General features: G+C 33.5%; 4 protein-coding genes across 4 annotated transcripts in view; 2 read left to right on the top strand and 2 right to left on the bottom strand.

The window, feature by feature from the left end:
* The window catches only part of HO133_001556 (uncharacterized protein), a gene marked incomplete at both ends in the record, with an annotated part of 1,231 nt that extends 943 nt beyond the window's left edge, over positions 1–288 (bottom strand). Inside the window, one exon of the mRNA XM_037292486.1 lies at positions 1–288. This exon is cut by the window's left edge and continues 58 nt beyond it. Within this exon, the coding sequence (XP_037151025.1) occupies positions 1–288 (288 nt within the window).
* Positions 289–2,022: 1,734 nt separating this feature from the next.
* Positions 2,023–3,965, top strand: HO133_001555 (uncharacterized protein; the record flags this gene model as incomplete). The annotated part of the gene is made up of 5 exons (XM_037292485.1): positions 2,023–2,193; positions 2,248–2,732; positions 2,796–3,347; positions 3,398–3,532; positions 3,620–3,965. The coding sequence occupies 5 exons, from the start codon at positions 2,023–2,025 to the stop codon at positions 3,963–3,965; spliced, it is 1,689 nt and encodes a 562-aa protein (XP_037151024.1).
* Positions 3,966–5,379: 1,414 nt separating this feature from the next.
* Positions 5,380–5,882, bottom strand: HO133_001554 (uncharacterized protein; the record flags this gene model as incomplete). Its single annotated transcript, XM_037292484.1, has 2 exons — positions 5,380–5,735; positions 5,795–5,882. The coding sequence occupies 2 exons, from the start codon at positions 5,880–5,882 to the stop codon at positions 5,380–5,382; spliced, it is 444 nt and encodes a 147-aa protein (XP_037151023.1).
* A 6,446-nt stretch (positions 5,883–12,328) lies between these two features.
* Positions 12,329–12,733, top strand: HO133_001553 (uncharacterized protein; the record flags this gene model as incomplete). The annotated part of the gene is made up of 1 exon (XM_037292483.1): positions 12,329–12,733. The coding sequence occupies one exon, from the start codon at positions 12,329–12,331 to the stop codon at positions 12,731–12,733; it is 405 nt and encodes a 134-aa protein (XP_037151022.1).
* Between the last annotated feature and the right edge of the window lie 7,475 nt (positions 12,734–20,208).

Raw genomic sequence — 20,208 nt, 5'->3', positions numbered from 1 at the left:
GTTGCTATTTGGGTCCGTGTCAAAAAGAACCTGGAAGGCGTATTGAAAGTGTGGATCTGCCCTTCCCAGATCGATCCGATGCGAAGTAACTTGGACCGTTTGGAACCAATCGTTGACTATGTCCTGAACCTGAGGATAGCGGGTACAGGTGCCGTCTATGGCATAAGTGGGATTGTCGACCCTTTTGAAAAGGGCCTTTGTAGAATTTGCGCTTGGAACATCATTTTCTGGTACGCTCGAGACTGATTGACAGAAGCACAGGGCGAGGAAGACAATTAGCAGATACATAGTAGTATCTCAAATTATGTAGGACGATAAAAGGAAGTCGTCGCGCACTGGGGATCAGCGCAGCCTATTGACAATTCTTAGCCGTGATTGCAGACTTGAGGACAAGGTCCGACGTGGAGGCTCCGGTTGCTATGTATGGCATCCGTAGTAATTAATAGCATTCGTGATCCTGTTTCCAATACCCATCCACGAGTTCCATGACCCACGACGGGACTGCTGGTACGCCCCACGGACTAATACACATCATACTTTACAGAAGATATGCCAAATCCTGGTACAAAGATGCTACCTACGGTACTTGAACAACACGGCGAAGATTATTATTGTGTAAAATCCAAGACTTTTCCGAACTTCGCACTCAGATACGGGAATATTAAAGTATGAAAAGGTGGGAAGTAGGTAAGTTTGAAAACTTATTTTGTTTGTTCACGAGTGTTTCAAAAAACATGAAACAATGGTACTGTTTGTATGAAAAGGAAATGTGCACCTCGTGTTGGCATTTTCCCTCGAGGCATTTTTCGTAACGAGACTAAAAGTATATATTTTAGTAGGATAGAAAGAGGAAAAGAGAGAAAGAGGGACGAATTAGTCGTCGTTTAGCTGTTCCCAACTTCCCAGCATAATTCAATTCCTATTATTAGTATAAAATTTTTTTTTTTTTTTTTTTAATACAATTTAATTTTTTTTACAAAAAACAAAAAAAACCAAGAAGAAAGGAAAACTATTGTACAGGTTCAAAACAAAACAACATAAAAAAAGCACCCCACCCCGAGGCATCAACAACAAAAATATATAAAAACTTCAGCGTTCCCAACCCCACATAATCAACCATTATTGTGAGTATGTAAAGTATCTAGTTGGTGGCTATTTAGAAGTACTACTACGGAGTAAATACCCGAGATATCTTACTAATAATAAGTAAGGCAGAACGCCACTCTACTATGTGTGCAGAGAATTCAGACGCTAGGCCCAATCAGGAAACACGCTAATAGGCCGAGGGGCTACCTAGGTACTTTAGGTATCTACCTAAGCGACAACTCTTCAATAGAATGTATTTCAACATCGCTGCACAATAATAATAGACAATCGCGTTTCACAATCGCATTTCACAATCGCATTTTGTCATATTCACGGCCAAGGTCTGACCGAAATTGCCGAGGTGTTCCCGTGTCGTCGTCATGTCTGCATCTGATAGACTAGTTTCTGATGGGTTCAGGGGGTTATAGCATCTAGAAACTCATTTCCCGAGCTCCACATCAAAGGTTACAGGCATGTAGCCAACTTTGCACGGCTCGTGTCTGTATACCATCTGGTTGTATATCTCCTTTCCCCGAAGTTTCCCTAAAAAGCTTATGAGGTAAGTTACCTATGGACGCCTCGTGAGGCTCAAAATCAAACCGGGGCTCGAGCATTTCCCTATTAGAAGCGGTCATCTGGTTGTATATCTCATTTCCCCGAAGTTTCTTTAAAAAGCTTATGAGGTAAGTTACCTATGGACGCCTCGTGAGGCTCAAAATCAAACCGGGGCTCGAGCATTTCCCTATTAGAAGCGGTCATCAAGAGTCTTCCTTGGTTTTATGTAAATCCGGATCTTTGCTACCTCATCGATGACTGTGACATCAATCTTGCAGCATATTATTTGCCCGAGTCAGCCCTACGGCCTCGAGAGTGTAAAAGTGAGCTGCAACATTTGGCGTACCTTCTGCTATAGATCTTTGACTCACCTGGGCAAAGATGGCGACAGCAACCCGCTTTCACGTGGGTCACGCACTGTTGATAGCGCTGTGCTGTGCTTGCAAATTGTCACTGCAGCAGACGCCCACGAGTACAAGCATGCCTAATGTGCCTCGTGGCGACCTCCCCACAGTCACGATTGCAACGCCGAGTGCTTGGATCAATATCTCGGTGCGTAGTCCATCTGGTCTGATCCGGTCTAATCCGGTGGTTGACACTCACCAGGCAAGCATACCCACCAACCTCGGTACTGATAAGGTCGTCGTAACGTCAGCTTCCGTGGGCGGGCCTCCACAAATATACCTCGGCGCCAGCATAGCGGCCAGTGCCCACGCGGCCGTGCAAAGCAATTGCTCTCAAGCCAATTCGTCCGAGTGCCAATCAAGTGTAGAAAAGGCCGTCAGAACTGATAATGCCCTTGCGGCAAGAGTCGCGCCTTTGGCCATTGCTGTCCTTGCTCTGGCAGCGCTGATCTCGGTAGTTCTGTCGTACAACAGACTAGAAGACGTAAATGCGCAACCGCAGCTTATCGATATCCAGCCAGAAGGTTACTCGCAGATGATCGCGGCTCAACCATCTAGCTTTGTGGTATTTGTCACTGCAAGTGATGACCCAAGTCCGGTCACATTCTCCTTGACCACGTCGTTAGATGGGGTTACGAGTGCTACACCCTCAACGTCAAACTTGATTACGAGTGCTACAGCTACAGGGTAACAGTCCTTCTTACCGGTACGGAGATACTCTTTGCGGGCTTTATGCTGACTGTGCACTAGTTCAGTGGTAATTTCCACTGCTACGACGGACGGCCCAGGATATTTTTCGGGCGATTCCTTCATAGTGGTACCCACCGGTGACGTCGCACCAATGAAGGCGATCTCGACAGCGACACAAAGCGGTGCTGCTTGCTTGGCCGTTCATAAACCGGTTGAGCATCGCAGATCGGTCGATTCGTTGATTAGCTGGGACAGCGCGGTTGGTGATGCCGTGAAGATGCTTCCAGAGGTGGCTCCTGGTGGGGAGCTCCAGTTGCTACGTACTGCTCAAAGCCTCCAACTGGGGCCGTTTGTTCCAGCGCTGCTACAAGCAGCACAGCAGGTAGTGGCTGCCGGGCGACTAATAACCAGCTTGCTTCTGAGTGGCACGGGCTTGATCGCTGTCGCAACGATTGTACTCATCATTGCAGCTGTGGTTCAGAACTGCTTGGTAGCGGATGGAAACGCCTTCTTGATACCACAAGAGGCCTTTTCGACTACCCAAACATCTTCCCAGTTGGCCTCATCCGGAGCTAGCTGTCCTCCTGCAACATTACAACCACACTGCGTGAAGTAAGTCTTACTTGTTGCGAAAACCCAGTGGTGTCCTGACAGTGGTGTAGTTGTGGTGGCAATGCTGGTTCCTCCAGTTGCTCGGGCATACAGTCAAGGTCTTATCTCTGGCAAGATTGTCCCTGCCGTGTTGTTTCGGTGTTTAAATACCCCCCCGACTATCAGAATGTACTTCCGGCACCAGCGTAAGTGCAGCATGTCCTTCAGAACCAACACCGAAGATATTGGTGTCTGGGTCGCTTTTGTCTCCACGTCTCTAACAAGCCGCTTAGTGTACCATCGGCGACAGGGCAGGCTGGTTCCGTTCAACTCGTCTGCGAAACTACCACTGGCAGCCCTACGACTGAAGATGTCACCCAAGTCATCGAAAATCTCAAAGACCTGGGTTACAGCAAAGAGTGCGTCCAACACAATCCAGTTGGCAGTGAGTGCACTACCATGATCTCCTACGGCTCGGCGAGCCTCTCCATCTGTGGACCTTTTGCAATAACGACGTGGTGTTTGCAGGCTGCAGTATGGGCTGAGGACATCCAAGATGAATGTCTCAGTGGTGGGAGGGTCGGCGGGCGACGCACTACAATTGGCGCTGGCACGATTGAGGTGATCCATTCCTCCTAAGATGGATCTGGAAGTGTGCGGGGAGGTCGAGTTGTCTAGTTCAAGTTGGAAGTCATGATGTTAATCGTATAATAAACGCTGGATCATGCTTCCATGCATTGCATTGAAACGTTAATGGAGTTATCGAGGGATGTTTCGTCGTACAGCGGACGTCTGGTTTCAACGTGAACGACCGTAGGTAGATGATTGCAATGATGTACAAAATGCAAGTTCGACAGATTCTTTGAAGATACTGTGGTTGACTCCAACTTTTCCATACCGTCAACTCGACGAATACTTCATGGACTTTGTAGATGATCTAAGCTGTCGATGGGGTGGTTGAGAGAAAGCGTTGAGGCATGCCGGAATTGGGTCCATATGGACTGTTCCATATGTGTAGGGAATAGATGTTGACAGAAATTTTCTCACTCTTTTCCATTACCTCTTTTGGTCATTGGTCCACTTACTAGATCAGATATCCTATTGGAAGTGCCGAACAAGCTAGAATTGAGATTCCCCTGAAGGTCCAAGCTCTCGTGTATGTACTCATGATTGTCATTCATCGCCAAGACATGATAGCCACAAAGACAGTAAAAGGCTGGGAACACCTGGGCAGTTCACCGCGATCAAAAACAGCGTCTAGAGCGTATATTTATCTTCAATCCTTATAGCTCAGGCGGAATTATTCTGATATTAGTGTCTCTGACTTTAGTCTCTTTTATAGTAAAATCACCTGTGTCAACTCGATTACCTCACTTATAATTGTCCTGAGCACTGATATAACTTTATACCTTTCTTTTTCCGATATATTATAATCTATGGCCTGGCTCTAGTCAAGCTAGTAATATGCTTGTCGAGATCGTACACGCTGTATTACTTCCGCAAGAAAGCGGTTCTGAAAATAGCGATAGGGCCGCTAGGGCGTAAAATCCCCACCTACCAAGGCGCTCATGCAAGAAGAATCTGTCGAATGGTAAAGGAATGTCCAGAAGGAGTAATATTTGGTGTGCTGACCAACATGAGATACTCATCCCGTAAGTATATATCAGCACCAATCAGTTTTACATGGCTGAGTGATCGAGCAGGCTACATCTAAATTGCAAGCTCTTTACTCCGTAAGAGCAGATTAAATAAGATCTTCTGATTCCTTTGGTCTCCTCAATGGGGAAGTTTTGACGGAGAGTTCAGATACGTATCGAGACGGGTCCAAAGGAAGAGGGTCTATGATTGTTAGATCGTCCTCTCGGATTCCTGCCCTCCACGTGAATAAAAGTGATACAGATTTACAAAACTGTTGTCAAATATGGCGATGCCAACGTAGATGCAGGGACTTGCAAACAGATGTTTCCAAATTCAAGGTCCACGTAGAGTATTTGTCCCTGGCGCCACCAAAGAGAAGCAAGACAGGACAGGCCTTGAAAGCTAGTGTCATCACTCAGTAGTAATAGATACCATCCTTGCCAAACTTATCTTCCTCTTCCAACTTCTTTACCAACTCTTTTCCCCTTCCTATCACAATTTTCGCATACTCTGGCCCAGGTTCTAAGCCAATAGGCTTTTCTTTATCGAACAAAATCCACGGCACATTAAGGTGGCCCTTGCACGCTTCTCTCATCGCTTTAGCGTCCTCCTCGCCGTAGGCGCCACCCATCATGATGACCACTGGCTTCTTGCTATAGTTGTGAGTACCGAGGTCCGCAGCGTCAGGATCGCTAGATGACGGCTTTTCACCGCGCAGAAGAGTTGGGATTTCAGCTGCTCCGGTCGCGGGGGAGAGGATGGCGTGGATTGCTGTTCGCAGGTCAGATCGGGCTGGCTCTGGTGATTTGGGTGGAAGATATTGAGCTGACGGTCGAATTCCGGCTTTGAAAACTCCATGACTACGCGCATGACGGCTGATGATTGGCCGCAAATGACTATGGGCCAAGGGGGTGACATCTCAGATTCTATGGTGATGATTGGAAAGGTGAATGAATGAGTCTACGACGGCGATATACGAAAGGTGGCAAGTACAGCAGTTGTCTATCGAGCCAGCGTAAGATCTTAACTTATAAGTAGAATGGAAGAGTCCAGTCAGGTAAGTACCATATGAAATCGCTATTTTTAGTCGATTTTTTATTTACTTTACTTATCGCCGTCGATCTACCTTAAAGCCGAAGCGGATATTTCTCCGTAATAATGATATAGCATATTTCTTTTTTTAATTATATATATTTATCTATTAATTAAAATAGCTTTTAATATAATATCGAAGTCTAAGATACTTCTACTTAGAGATATTAAATAGTAGAATCTCATATCTTATTAATTAGCGCTTGTCTATTATATTTAATAGTCGTCGAGAGACGAGAATTAACTATAGACTTCTTTAGTTAATTCGCTAAAAAATTATTCGATTCCCTCTCCTTAATCGCAGAGCTCATCACTTCGAAATTCGATAACCCGTTAAACTTTCTAAAAGAATATCGTAGCGATACTTTTAACGGCGTAAGAGCGGCTTATAGAATATTTAATAGCGTTAAGATTATAGAAAAAATTAAAGATAAGATATATAAGAAGTTAGAAAAGATAAGCTTAAGGTTCTTAGCGTATAATAATAGATAGAAGATTAATAATATTATAAAGACTTTATTATTCTATCTATATTAATATAATCTTTCTTTATAAGCGCGAAATATAACTAGTATAATATTCTAAACTATATTAAAGTCGAGATTTATATATTAAATATTCTTATAGTCGTAGACGTCGCTATAGTAAATATCGCTCTCTTTCTTATACTTAATACTTTTTAAATATTCGTCTCTTCTATTATAAATCTACGTAAAAGCGAACTTCGCGATAAGACTTCGTTATCTTTAGAGTATAATTTAGAGAGTAAAATAATAGATATTATAAATATAAGAGAAATAGAAAAGAATTTTAAAAAGAAGATAAAAGTATTAGAAATAAAAGTATAGTATTAATATATATAAAAGAATAAGATAGAGCTAAGTTAGAAAATCTTAAATTTATATATATAGCTAATTATAAATTTAAAATTACTACGCTCTTTAATTAAATCGACTAAGTTACTATAAATAAATTAATTAATATTTATAATTATTAAAATCTCTTATTCTAATTTTAATTCTTTAATAACTTTATTATTAATATATATAATAGAATAAGATAGAGCTAAGTTATAAAATCTTAAATTTATATATATAATTAATTATAAATTCGAGTTCGCTACGCTCTTTAATTAGATCGACTAAGTTAGCTCGATAGTTCTTTTACGTCTTCTTATTAAAAAAATAGATATATATTATTTATATATAGAATAACTTTTTTATTTTCTATTAAAATTTTATATTTTTTTCTATAAATTATAGAATAAAACTTACGCTTTTAGATAAAAAAAGAATTTTTAAATTTAGTCTTATAATTATTAAAGCGTAAGGAGTTCAAATATCGCTTATTAAAGTTCGCTTATCAAGTTTATCGACAGCTCTAATAAAAAAATAGATGTATATTATTTAATTTTAGAATAACTTTTTTATTTTCTATTTGAATTTTAAGATTTTTTTTTAAGTTATAAGCTATAGCTTACGCTTTTTAAAGATAAAAAACTTCGAAATTTAATCTTATAATTCTTCAAATATATAGAATTTAAAAATCGCTTATTAAAAATCGCTTACTAAATTTACTCGACAGCTTTAATTAAATAAAATAATTATGAATTTAATTTATAGATCTTTACTCGTTATAATAAGAATAAGCTAAGCGAGAAAATAAGCGAAGAAGCGAAGTATATAGAATTTAAGAAGCTTCTAGAGTCTAGTAATATAATAAGTCTAAATATATCTTTAAATAAAAGTCTCGTATTTACTAGAAGAGACGTTTTCTTCTATCTAAATTCTATTATTTCCTTTCTAAAATAATTTATCCTCCTCTTCTAATTAATAGTTACTTATTCTAGATTTTATTTATTATATAATACGAGTAAAGACCTATAATATAAATTTATAATCGATTTTTTTAATTAGAACTATCGAGTAAATTTAATAAGCGATCTTTAGTAAGCGATCTTTAGTAAGCGATCTTTAGTAAGTAATCTTTAGTAAGCGATATTTAAATACCTTGCCCTTTAATAATTATAAGATTAAATTTCGAAATTCTTAAAGCGTTTAAAAGCGTAATATACGCTTTATAATTTAAAAAAATAATCTTAAAATTTTAATAGAAAATAGTAAAGTTATTAAAGGATTAAAAGTAGAGTAAGAGATTTTAATAATTATAAACGCTAATTTATTTATCCGCGATAACTTAGTCGATCTAATTAAAGAGCGTAGTAACTCTAAATTTATAATTAACTATATATATAAATTTAAGATTTTCTAACTTAATTCTATCTTATTCTTTTATATATACTAATTAACGTTATAATTCTCGAAGATAAAAGATAATATTATAATAATTAATACTACTCGCGATATCGTTATTAATAAAGTTACTCTTATTAAAGCTTTTAGTAATAGTAAAGTTTTCTTCGTTAGCTTAAATATATATAAGAAAAAGCTAGAGATATATTAAGAATTAATAGAGAACTTATATATATTACTATTATCTTATATAAGAATATAAATAATAAGTATTATCTCTAGAATTACGTTAAATATATTAATATAAAAGTATAAGATATAAGAAAAGATAAAGTAGTTCGTTATTAAGAATATTAGAAGTACGTTAGAGATAGAGAAATTAAAGAGCTTAGTTTCTAAGTAGAAAGATATATCTCTAAAAGATTAGATATAATAATAGATATTCTTTCGATATATAAGTAACTAAGATAAGATATAGAAAGTATTTAAGATATTTATAACTATCTAATAAAAGTTCGAAGAATACTTTTATTAAATTTAAGATTAAGAGAATTACGATCTATATCTTATAGAAGATCGTAATCTATATTAATTTCTATAACTTTTATTACTTAACTTATTAACACTCGTAAATAATTAAATTATCTTCGATTTATTAGAATTAATATACTCTCTAAGAGTCTCTTCTATAGTTTTTATATTTAACTCTTTCTTAAAATTAAAGATCTCTTTAACGCGATTATTAGTTAGATTATAATACTTCTTACGTATATATTATAATCGCTTATTATTTTTTTAAAGTATCTTTAATATTATAATAAATTTCTTTAACTATTAAATTAAAGTAGTAATATATTTATTTATTAATATAAATATTATTAGTAAGTTTTATAATTTATTTCTAAAAAGCGAATATACTAATAGCTATTATTTAAATTACGTTATATTATTTCTTTAAGTATTAAGATATATTATTTAGAAAGCTCGTAGCGATCTATATCTTTTTAAATAGTATTTCTTCTTTTTCGATATTATCTTTATCTATCTTCTTAGATAATATAAATTCTTCTTTAAATTTATTTAATTTAATTATATATCGTCGCGATTTACCGTTATTAGCGAATATCTTTTTCTTTTCTTTACTTTTAAAGAAGCGTTCTAAGTTCTTTATAAATAAGTTCTTTAACTTATAAAAATATAAGAGTCTTAACGTAGAATCTTCTTAAATAGTTTAACTTTATATATTATTCGAGTCGAATCTTATAGATATATAAGAAGAAGAATTAGTAATTATAATTTCATTTTCTTTTAACTTCGTAAATAAGTTATTTATTATCTTATTAAAGTAATTAAGTCTTATTAATTTATTAGAATTTTTCTTTTTATCTATAAAACTTAGATATAAAGTTTTAGATATATATATTTATATAAAAGCGAGTAAACTTTACTTAACTTTTAACTTCGTTAACTTTAAGTCGCGTTCGATATTATAATAATAGTATTATTATATCTATATAATACGCGAGATATCTATAATATAAAGTACTTACGTATAAATTCGATTTTATATTAACTTAGTAAATAGCTTATTAAGTCGCTATTACTTAAAAGAATAGTTAGAATTATATTAAAGACTATATATAAAACTTAAATAGTATTTAAATATAATTTAAATGAAATTTCAACTATAAGATTTCTAAATATAACGTATATATATATATATAGAAACGATAGATCTTAGCTTAATACGCTAGCGTAGAGCTAAGCTATAGAGCTAATCTTAATTAATAATAATAAACTATTATATAGATAGATTTAAATTTATAATATTTATCTTCTTACTCTTTCTTTATCGAAAGTAACTATACTTTAAGCTCTTTTTAAAAAATCTTATAATCGCCTTTAAATTTATACTCTTTAGCTATATATTAAAAGTATTTTATTATATATTTTTATACTTACTATACTTAATTACGTAATATAGAAGTTCTTTAAAATTACTCTTAAAGTAAAATCGTAGACGACGAAAATAACGTCTTATTTAGATCTTTAAAATATTAAATATTAACTCGATAAGACTATAGTCTAATAAATATAAAGAAAAAAATCTTATAAGATAGTCTTTAGTCTCGATTATCTCTCGAACGCGTTAATTTAAATATATATTAAGATTATTTAAAATTATAATACTTCGAGATTATAATTAAGAATTATAGTAAAATAGTAATTAATTCGTAACTTATAATAAAAAGTTATTATTATTAAAGAATCTCTTCTTAGTTTTAATATACGAGAGATAGTCTTCTATTATATACGTCGATAAAATACTTTATATTTTCTCTTTTCTTATATTATTACTTTATTAAATAAGATTATTAATAGATTTATAAGTTATATATCGTTAGTCGATCTATAACTTAAATATAGATTTATTTAAAATAACTAGCTAATCGACGATAATATTTATTATAAAGATTTATTACGCGTTACGAAGTTACTAACTTTATATATATTTAATATATTATTCTTTCTTATAACTAATTCGTTTCGATTTTAAAAGTCTAAAAATAATATTTCTATTAACGATAATACTTTATTTCTCTTTTAGAAACGCGATTAATTTATCTTAATTTATTTATAAATATTATCGCTAATACTCGAATAGACTTTCTTTTATCGTAATATAAAGATAATAAAGATAGTTTATAGAAATAATATATAATTTAACTATTATTTTATATCTTTATAGATTTCGTTTCTAGTTATATATTATTTACTCGATATAATAGATTTTATCTATAATTATAATAGACTTTTAATACGTATATAGAAGATCTTACGCTTTAGCTTTAAAGGCGATATTAATAGAATAATAAGATATAACGAGTTTATAATATTATAATTAGTCTATATAGATTAATTTAGAGCTTTAAAATCTACTTACGATAAATGAAAATCGAATAATAATAACTAATACTAAAGAATATTAATAATTACATATAAATTTTACGGGAGAGACGATTTAGATTTAGTTGCCAAGATTTAAAATCACATTTACACACGCTAAATTTCATTAAACTTCTATAGATTCTCTTATTACTAGTAGATAAGCGAAGTAAATTACTTCTAGAGAAGTTCTAATATAGATCGTAAGTGCGTATAGACGTGAAATGATTACAACTCTCACAGCCCCCTTCGAGATCATTACTTGAAGAGATGGGTTTTTTATATAAGATATTTAGCGATTTCGAAATAGATAAGATTACTTGGCAAAAAAAATCGCGCTCAGCCTCCGACTTTGCCACCAAAAATCCAAAAAATCCAAAAAAAATCATGTTTTTCTTATCTAAATTTATGAATATTAATTATTAAGAAGTCTTTTCTATATAAAATCTAGTTTATTTAATAAGTTCTATTAGTTTTTTTTTGTTAAGTCTTTTTAAACTGAATTTTTATTTTTATTAAGTAAAGTAACGAAGTGAACGTACTCTTCTATACAAAATCAAGGTTATCAAAAAGATTCTCTTAAAATTAATCTAAAAAAAAAAAGTAATAGAATTAATAAATCGATATAACTTTAATATAAATAAGATTAATAAATAATAAAAACTCATGAATATAGATAAGAAAAACATGGTTTCTTCTGAATTTTTATATATTTTTGATAGCAAAGTCGGAGGCTGGGCGCGATTTTTTTTGCCAAGCAATCTTATCCATTTCGAAATCGCTAAATGCAGGACTTATGAAAACAAATACCCGCACATATTGGGCTCCTCACCAAACCATCCACAAGATTCTTATTCTTAATAAGCCTTACGGATGTAGAAGTCATGAATTACAGACACAAAGCGCAGTATTATTGTTACTATGTGAATAGCCTAACAAACCAATAATTTTAAGATTCTTAGATGACTGATCTTGCTCTCGTCTTCTGTAGGGTTGGTTTCCTTTTCGAGGTGGACTTCTACAATATCAGCATCTCCAGCCACTCTGATCATATCTGATCGACAAACTATCGTCATGGCTCCAAACGTCAAGCCTGCGATTGTGCTAGTCCATGGGGCCTGGCACGTGCCCGAGCACTACAGCGACTTCATCCAGCAACTGCAACAAGCTGGCTTCGAGGTGGTCTGCCCCCGACTACCAACATGCGACGAAACAAAACGCCTCACCGCAGATTTGTTTAGCGATGCACGGGTGGTGCGAAGCCATGTCAATTCCTTGATTGATAAGTCACGCGAAGTCATTATGCTTCTTCATTCCTTATGGGCCCAAGCGACTGCTCTAGGGTCCCAGGATCCAGTGCAAATACGATCGAAGTTCGAGGTCCACCTGTCTCCCTACTATCGCATATCGCATATCGCATATATATCGCATAATGATAAAACGGCTGATCAAATAGCCATCACCGCTATGGCCTTATAATGGACCCACTAACCCACAGTCCCACTGTTGCGATTAGTGTTCGCAAATAGTGAGGTTATACAGAAATCACGTATGTATAAGTAGATCTATAGATATATGATTGGGCATATCTAACACTGGGGCAGCTGAGATCTTTTTGGACATTTGAATATGCAAATAGCCTCGAAAAAGGTCCCCTAGCGCTAGAAAAACTCTCAAACCTAAGATGTCGTTTAAGAGGGTGAAGGTCTCGAGGAGGACTCCTGACGGTACCTACCGCAGTAAGTAGTAGGGACCGGCAGCATTAGCGCGGACGGGCTGGAAGGTGCTGGTGCCGTAGTGGTGCTCTGAGTTGCAGTCCCTCTGCGGAAGGACTGGCCTGAATAATAGCCCTCAACACCAAGTGACATTGGTACCTCGCGGAGGTTGCTGGTGACGGCCTTAGGAGGCAAGCGTCACGTACTGATATTGCAGGTGACGGCCTTAAGAGGTAAGCGTTACTGATATTGTAGGTAACGGCCTTAAGAGGTAAGCGTTACTGATATTGTAGGTAACGGCCTTAAGAGGTAAGCGTTATTGATGTTGCAGGTAACGGCCTTAAGAGGTAAGCGTTACTGATATTGTAGGTAACGGCCTTAAGAGGTAAGCGTTATTGATGTTGCAGGTAACGGCCTTAAGAGGTAAGCGTTACTGATTGGTAGGTAGGCTGGGTGAGTGACGAAAAGGCGGTAGGAATCTGACTCTCTTAATACCAAGTTGTAGCCCCTCTGCGGAAGGACTTGTACCAATGACTGACATCAGGTGGGGCTTCCTACCTGATGTATCAATGGCTATCAATGGCTATTAATGACTGACATCAGGTGGGGCTTCCCACCTGATGTACCAATGGCTGGCATCATGTATCAATGACTGATATCATGTATTAATGACTGACATTAGGTGGGGCTTCCCACCTGATGTATCAATGGCCGGCATTAGATGGGGCTTCCCACCTGATGTAAGGCTTTGACGCGTATGCGTCATCGCCCGATGTAATAGTCTAAATGGCTGGAATAGCTAGGATATCCTAATGGCTGCGGTAGCTTAAATAGCTGAAATAACTGAGACATCTCTATGGCTGCGGTAGCCCAAATAGCTGGGATAGCTGAGACATCTCCAAAGCTGCGATAGCCCAAATAGGTGGAATAGTTGAGAGTTCTCCATGGCTGCGATAGCTGAGATACCCTTATGATTGCGATAGCCTAAACAGCTGAAATGACTGAGACATCTCCATGGCTGCGGTAGCCCAAATAGCTAAAATGACTGAAATATCCACATGGCTGCAATAGCTCAAATAGCTGAAATAGCTGAAATAGCTGAAATAGCCACATGGCTGCAATAGCTCAAATAGCTGAAATAGCTGAAATATCCACCTGGCTGCAATAGCCTAAATAGCTGAAATAGCCATATGGCTGTAATAGCTTAAACAGCTGAAATAGCAACATGACTGCAATAGCTCAAATAGCTGAAATAACTGAAATACTTAAATAGCTGCGATGTCTGAGATAGCCGACTTAGCTGAAATGGCTACATACTATATAGCTATAATAGCTGACTATCCTTATAGCCGTATGGCTTCAGTGGCTGAAATGATTGAAATTTCAATGTAGCTGCGATAGCTGAGGTGAGTAGTTATAGGTGGAATGGCTGAAGTGTGTATCCAAATGGTAGTGGCATGGTCGCATGGCGGCTGCAAATGGCTGGAATGGCTCCAATGGCTGGCATGGCTCCAATGGCTGAATAGCTGCATGATATCTATGTGACTGCAATAGCCTCAAATAGCTGGTATGCTGAGAACAATGATATGGCTCTGAAAGAGAACAATTCGAATGAAGAGCCCACTACTGGTGCAGTGGCCATACAAATAGTACTCGCCATGTCCACCTGTCTCCCTACTATCGCATATCGCATATCGCATGCATATCGCATAATGATGGAACGGCTGATCAAACAGCCACCACCGCTATGGCCTCATAATGGACCCACTAACCCACAGTCCCACTGTTGCGATCAGAGGTATTTTACCTTGGTCTCTCGACGGTGAATAATGAATCTAAATTAAGAATACAAAGAGAGAGTATGCGATAGACCTACTAACAGTACCATATCAACATGCAGCTTATTGTTTTACGCTCTCCAGTCCGTGCACTCTCGCACCTCTCGTGGAACTCCCTGAGTCACCCATTACATCTCGAAATGCCGTACGGATACCTGCCTATGATTTATTGAAGCCAAATTGGGTGTTCTGACTTTTCTTCCTTTGAGTCGGCTTTGATGCTCTGGCGCTGGCTGTGATGCTTATTCGTATATACCCGGAAGTGCCCGATACCTGGTAATGCCCGATTTAAAATCCGATAAATCCGGCGCAATACCAAGATGCCTACCTTTCACCAGAATTCTATGGTAATTCGGTATAATCATGAAGGATAATACTGGACTTTCATTGCTAGCAATATTAATATATCTAAAAACCTAATTTATCGTTTTTTGGGCCTTATCGGTCTATCGAATCGTGAAAAAATCGTCGTTATCTCTTCTTCTATTACGTCTTCTTCTATTACCTCTTCTTCTACTATCTCTTCTTCTATTATCTCTTCTTCTATTATCTCTTCTTCTATCACCTCTTCTTCTATCACCTCTTCTTCTATTACGTCTTCTTTCACTATCTCTTCTTCTATTTCATTTTCTTTAACTATCTTCTTATCTCTTTTATCTCTTTTATCCCGCTGTTATTGCTGTAATGGAGCCTCTAGTGAAGCCTGTGGTGGAGCCTGCGGGGAAGTCTACGGTGGGGCTCGCCACTGTTACGAAGTAGGTCTTTCTTTATCTTGCTGTTGTTGCTGTGATGGGGTGAGCGTTAGTGATATTAGTGGGCTTGGTGTGGGAGGTGTAGTAGCCTTTTTTTTGACTGGACTTCTATCTCTCTTCGTATCTTCAAAAAGAGCTGGTTCGAGGTGACAAGTAGGCTATCCTTCATGGTATTCCACTGTATTATAGGGCCTCGATATAGTGTAACGTTTTATTCAGATAGATATGTAGCAAAATCAAAAATAATGCCTATATTTTGGTGTTGCGCCGGACTTATCGGATTTTAAATCGGGCATTACCAGGTATCGGGCACTTCCGGGTATATACGAATATCTTTCAGCAGCATCAAATCCCATTGAAAGACGCGATCGAAATTGGGTAAACCTTCTTAAGGCATACGCATGAGGTGCAAGGCGCGGGCTTCGGCCAGCTTTTGAACATTCAGAATGAGGTGAAACCGACTGGCATCGCTTCCCCAGAAAGTCGATGACACCCATGTCTGGGCCAAAGTAGCGGCACCCTTCAGCGAGACTTGAATCCTGTGTGAATACGTTTATCTCATCGCCACGTCGATGTTGATCAAAGCTCGCAATCAGAAATATTCCAAGGCTAGGGTTTGATTGATTGATTGATTGATTACATCATACTACCCTGAAGTCTTATCGCTAGACCGACTATGCGAGTTACGTAATCTATCTAATCATTTCGGCTAATTATATAATCTCAAATAAATGAGACTATATAAGTTATCGTTATGATACTGCGTTTTGCTATACTTAATTCTTGAAAAGGAATATATTCTATATCGCTAAGGTCTTCCCGTCTTAATCGTATCCTTCTTTTTAATTATATACTCTAGTAAATTCTTATTATTAATTCTTATTAAGGGCTTAATATTGCTTAATAAGTCTAGTACTTCTTATAAAGTCCGTCGCTATAGAGGCGTAGCGTGATTTTATTAGCATATTCTTATAAGTAATAACCCCTTTTTTTTATCTTTCTTCTTTCTTCGATTTATTATATTTCTCGCTTTTTGCTAAATAGTCTATATTTATAAAAGATATATCAAGCCGTCTACTTCGCTCTATATTTATATTCCTTATTCTCTATATCTAATATTTATCGATTATAAAGAAAGGCCTTAAGATCTATTTTCTTAATTTTTATTTACATTATTAGCGACGTTTTAGCGCGCTTAACTCTCGAATATAGAAGTTATATTTATTTTGATAGTGTTAGTTAAATTCTTCTAAGAATATTACCTCGCTTCTCGTTAGTCTATTCGATAATTTATTATTTTATCGCGTAATCTCTAATAGCTATCTTAATCGTCGATATTATTCTTATCTATATGATTAATAATTAGACTATTTTATTAGTATTTATCTTTACTCTTTTATTATAAATTACTCGCTCTTATTAGTCTATAGCCTTCTTCGCCTCTCTATTTATCTATTTATTATTATTGATATTAATATACGTCGAAATTTAGTATAATTCTATTACTACCTCGAGATATCTTAGCGAATTAATAATCTATACTATTTATATTATATAGATCTATTTTAAGTACTTATCTAAGTCTTCGATAGTCTAAATTAATATTTAATTATTTATATTTACTATAACTTTATTAAGTTATAATCTTATTTAATATATAATTATTATAATTAGAGCTTAAAAAATATTATATAACTTCGTTAAGTATATTATATATTAGTCGCTTAAGTCTAAATAGATATTAAAAGTAGAATTAATATCTAACGATATAGCTAATACTCTTACCTTTTTATTAATCTCGCTATTATCTATATATATTATTATATATCTCTTATTAATTAATCTTTTAACTAGTTCTTTAACGACTTTCTTAGTTTTATAAATTATTATTATAAGAGACTTTTAGTTGAAAGCGGTATTAAAAGAGCGTAGTTTCTTAATCTTATTAATATCGTTATATTATTCTTCGAATCTATTAATATATCGCTTTAGTAGATTTAGTTTTCTATTCTTTTTAGATTTTCTTTTAAACTTTTATCGCTCGAATCGTGATTTAATAATCTCGCTATATATTAAACTAATAGCGATTTATAAGATAGCTTTTAAGATAATCTTATTTAGCTATTATTTAATTAGTAAGAGATATACTTTTATATTAAGTATTAAAATAGATATAACCTTAAATACTTCTAATTATCTTTCTCTCTATCTAAAATTAAATTCTTTATAGCGATAAGAGATAAGTTTTATTATAGTCGATAGTATTTTTAGATTAATATTATACTAAGTAGTAGTATATTATTTATAGAATAATTACTATCTAATAGAGTTATCTTATACTTTTATAATTATCGCCCTATATTAATTTAATAATTCTCGCTAATATATTAATACTTTTGATAGTCTTAGATTAAATCTTCTTATTATAATAGCTTTATAGAAGTTTAGAGTTAATTTCGACTTTTAGATAGCGAATAAATTATCTTATCTTAATATATTATCTCTTATTAAGTTATAGAGAATAATTTAAACTAAATCTCTATTTTCTATTAAGATATAGTAGTTGATATTTACTAAAATTAAACTTCGATCTATATTATATTACTTACTTTATATAAATTTCGTTATGAATTTTACGAAGAGCGATATAGTTTTTCTCGATAAAATCTTTTATTATTAGAAGGTTTATATTATCTATAAAGCTAATAGCTATCGTTTCTAAGTTAGCGCGATTATTATATTTATTAATAAGATCTAAATTATAGAAGAGATAGAGTATAGATAATAGTAATAATTCTTAAGAAATTTCGATTGCTAAAAAAGTCTTTAATATAAAGTATTCGCTTATTTTTAGTATTATTATTTTATTAAATAAGAACGATTCTACTTAGTTAACTATTCTTATATTAATTTTTTACTTTCGAAGATTATGAAGTAGTCGAGGATAAGAGACTTTATTATATACGTCTGAAATATCTAGTAGTAATATCGTAGCTACTTTATTAGAGTTCTAGACTTAATATATTCTTTCTAGAAGATAGTAAATATCGTATTTATATAATTATAATCTATGACTTCTCATATATATAGTCGATAGAAGTTTATATATCTTTATAAGATACGCTATTCTTCTAGTAAGAATAAACTTTATTATCTTTTCTATAATGTTAAATAAAGCTATTAATTAGTATTCTTTAGAAATCGAATAATTCTTACCCGACTTTAAAAGGATAATTATTATTAATATTTTAAAGTACTTTAGATAATAGCTATTCGTTATATATATATTAAATATTCTATATAGATAAAAAAGTAATAGCTTTAGAATCTTTTTGAAAATTAGATTGAAAATCGCGTTTCCCCTTAAGACTCTCTTTAACGATACTTACGTTATAGTCTTTCTTATTTTATTTACGATAATTATACTTATTAGATAAGCTTATAAATATATTATATCGATACTAATATTATCTAATTTCGTTTATATTAATAATAAAAAGAACGTTCTTATAAGAAGATCTACTTTTAGACTTAATTCGTTATATTTTTATTTATCTTTATTAAATAGAAAAGGGAGATATATCTATATTATAAGTTATTTTCTAATTTACTTAATCTTTTTCTATATTATTTATAGTAATTTATACGCCTCTACTATAAACTCTCTAAACGCCTTTCTAATAATTCTCTTAATTAGATTATTTTTAAAGTTTTTAACGACTTTATACTTATTCTATACTTTCTTTAAGAGTATTATTCTCTAATTTCTTTTTAGCAATTTATAATATCTTTATATTTTTTTATATTTTAATATAAAGCCTAGTTTAAACTATAGCGATAATTTAATAATTAAAGTAAACTCCTCTATAGCCGCTTAAATAGAGTTAATAATAGTTATTATTTAATAATCGATATCGTTATTAATAAGATTTTTATTATTTCTTAGAGAATTAATTAAATACTCTTTCGATATTATAACTCTAACGAGTATTTCTCTTAAAATCTCGATATTTAATTTATTAAAGTTTTAACGTATTATTAATACTAACTCTATTACGACTAGCTTAAACTTTATAAAAATTAAAAGATAATTAGATTTACTTTCGAAATCGTTTTCGATATTATAATTAATAATATTTATTATTAATACTAAAGTAGCGAATAGTAGATCTATCGTTATTTAATAGTTTTCTTTATATATTTTTATTTTTATTAATAATATTTATTTTATAGCGAATTTTTTCGCTATAAGTATTAGTTTTTCTACTCTCTTATTAATATAAGTATTTAACCTCTCTTATATTATATAATAAAGATTGAAGTCGTTTAATATAATTTATTTATTATTCTTAGACTTTATAAGCGTCTTATATAGTTCGTTTAGTTTATTTATTTATTAATCGCCGAAGTTATAGATATTATATATATATATAATTCTATTATTTTTAAACTTAATATTAAGAGTATAGAGGTTTAATAAGTAATATAATAGATATTATTACTTTAATAATATTCTTTTATTAATATAGAAGTATATTTATATATTATTATAATAGAGATAGATTAAGTTAAATCTATCCTTTAGAAAATAATACGATATATTTATATTAATATTTCTTTAGAGCTTTTAAATTGCTACTATATCGATA

Source organism: Letharia lupina (genome assembly GCF_014066315.1).
Source record: "Letharia lupina isolate WasteWater1 chromosome Unknown contig_13, whole genome shotgun sequence".
Lineage (NCBI taxonomy): Eukaryota > Fungi > Ascomycota > Lecanoromycetes > Lecanorales > Parmeliaceae > Letharia > Letharia lupina.
The sequence above is the reverse complement of the archived record's forward strand: the minus strand, read 5'-3'. Positions and strand labels throughout refer to the sequence as shown.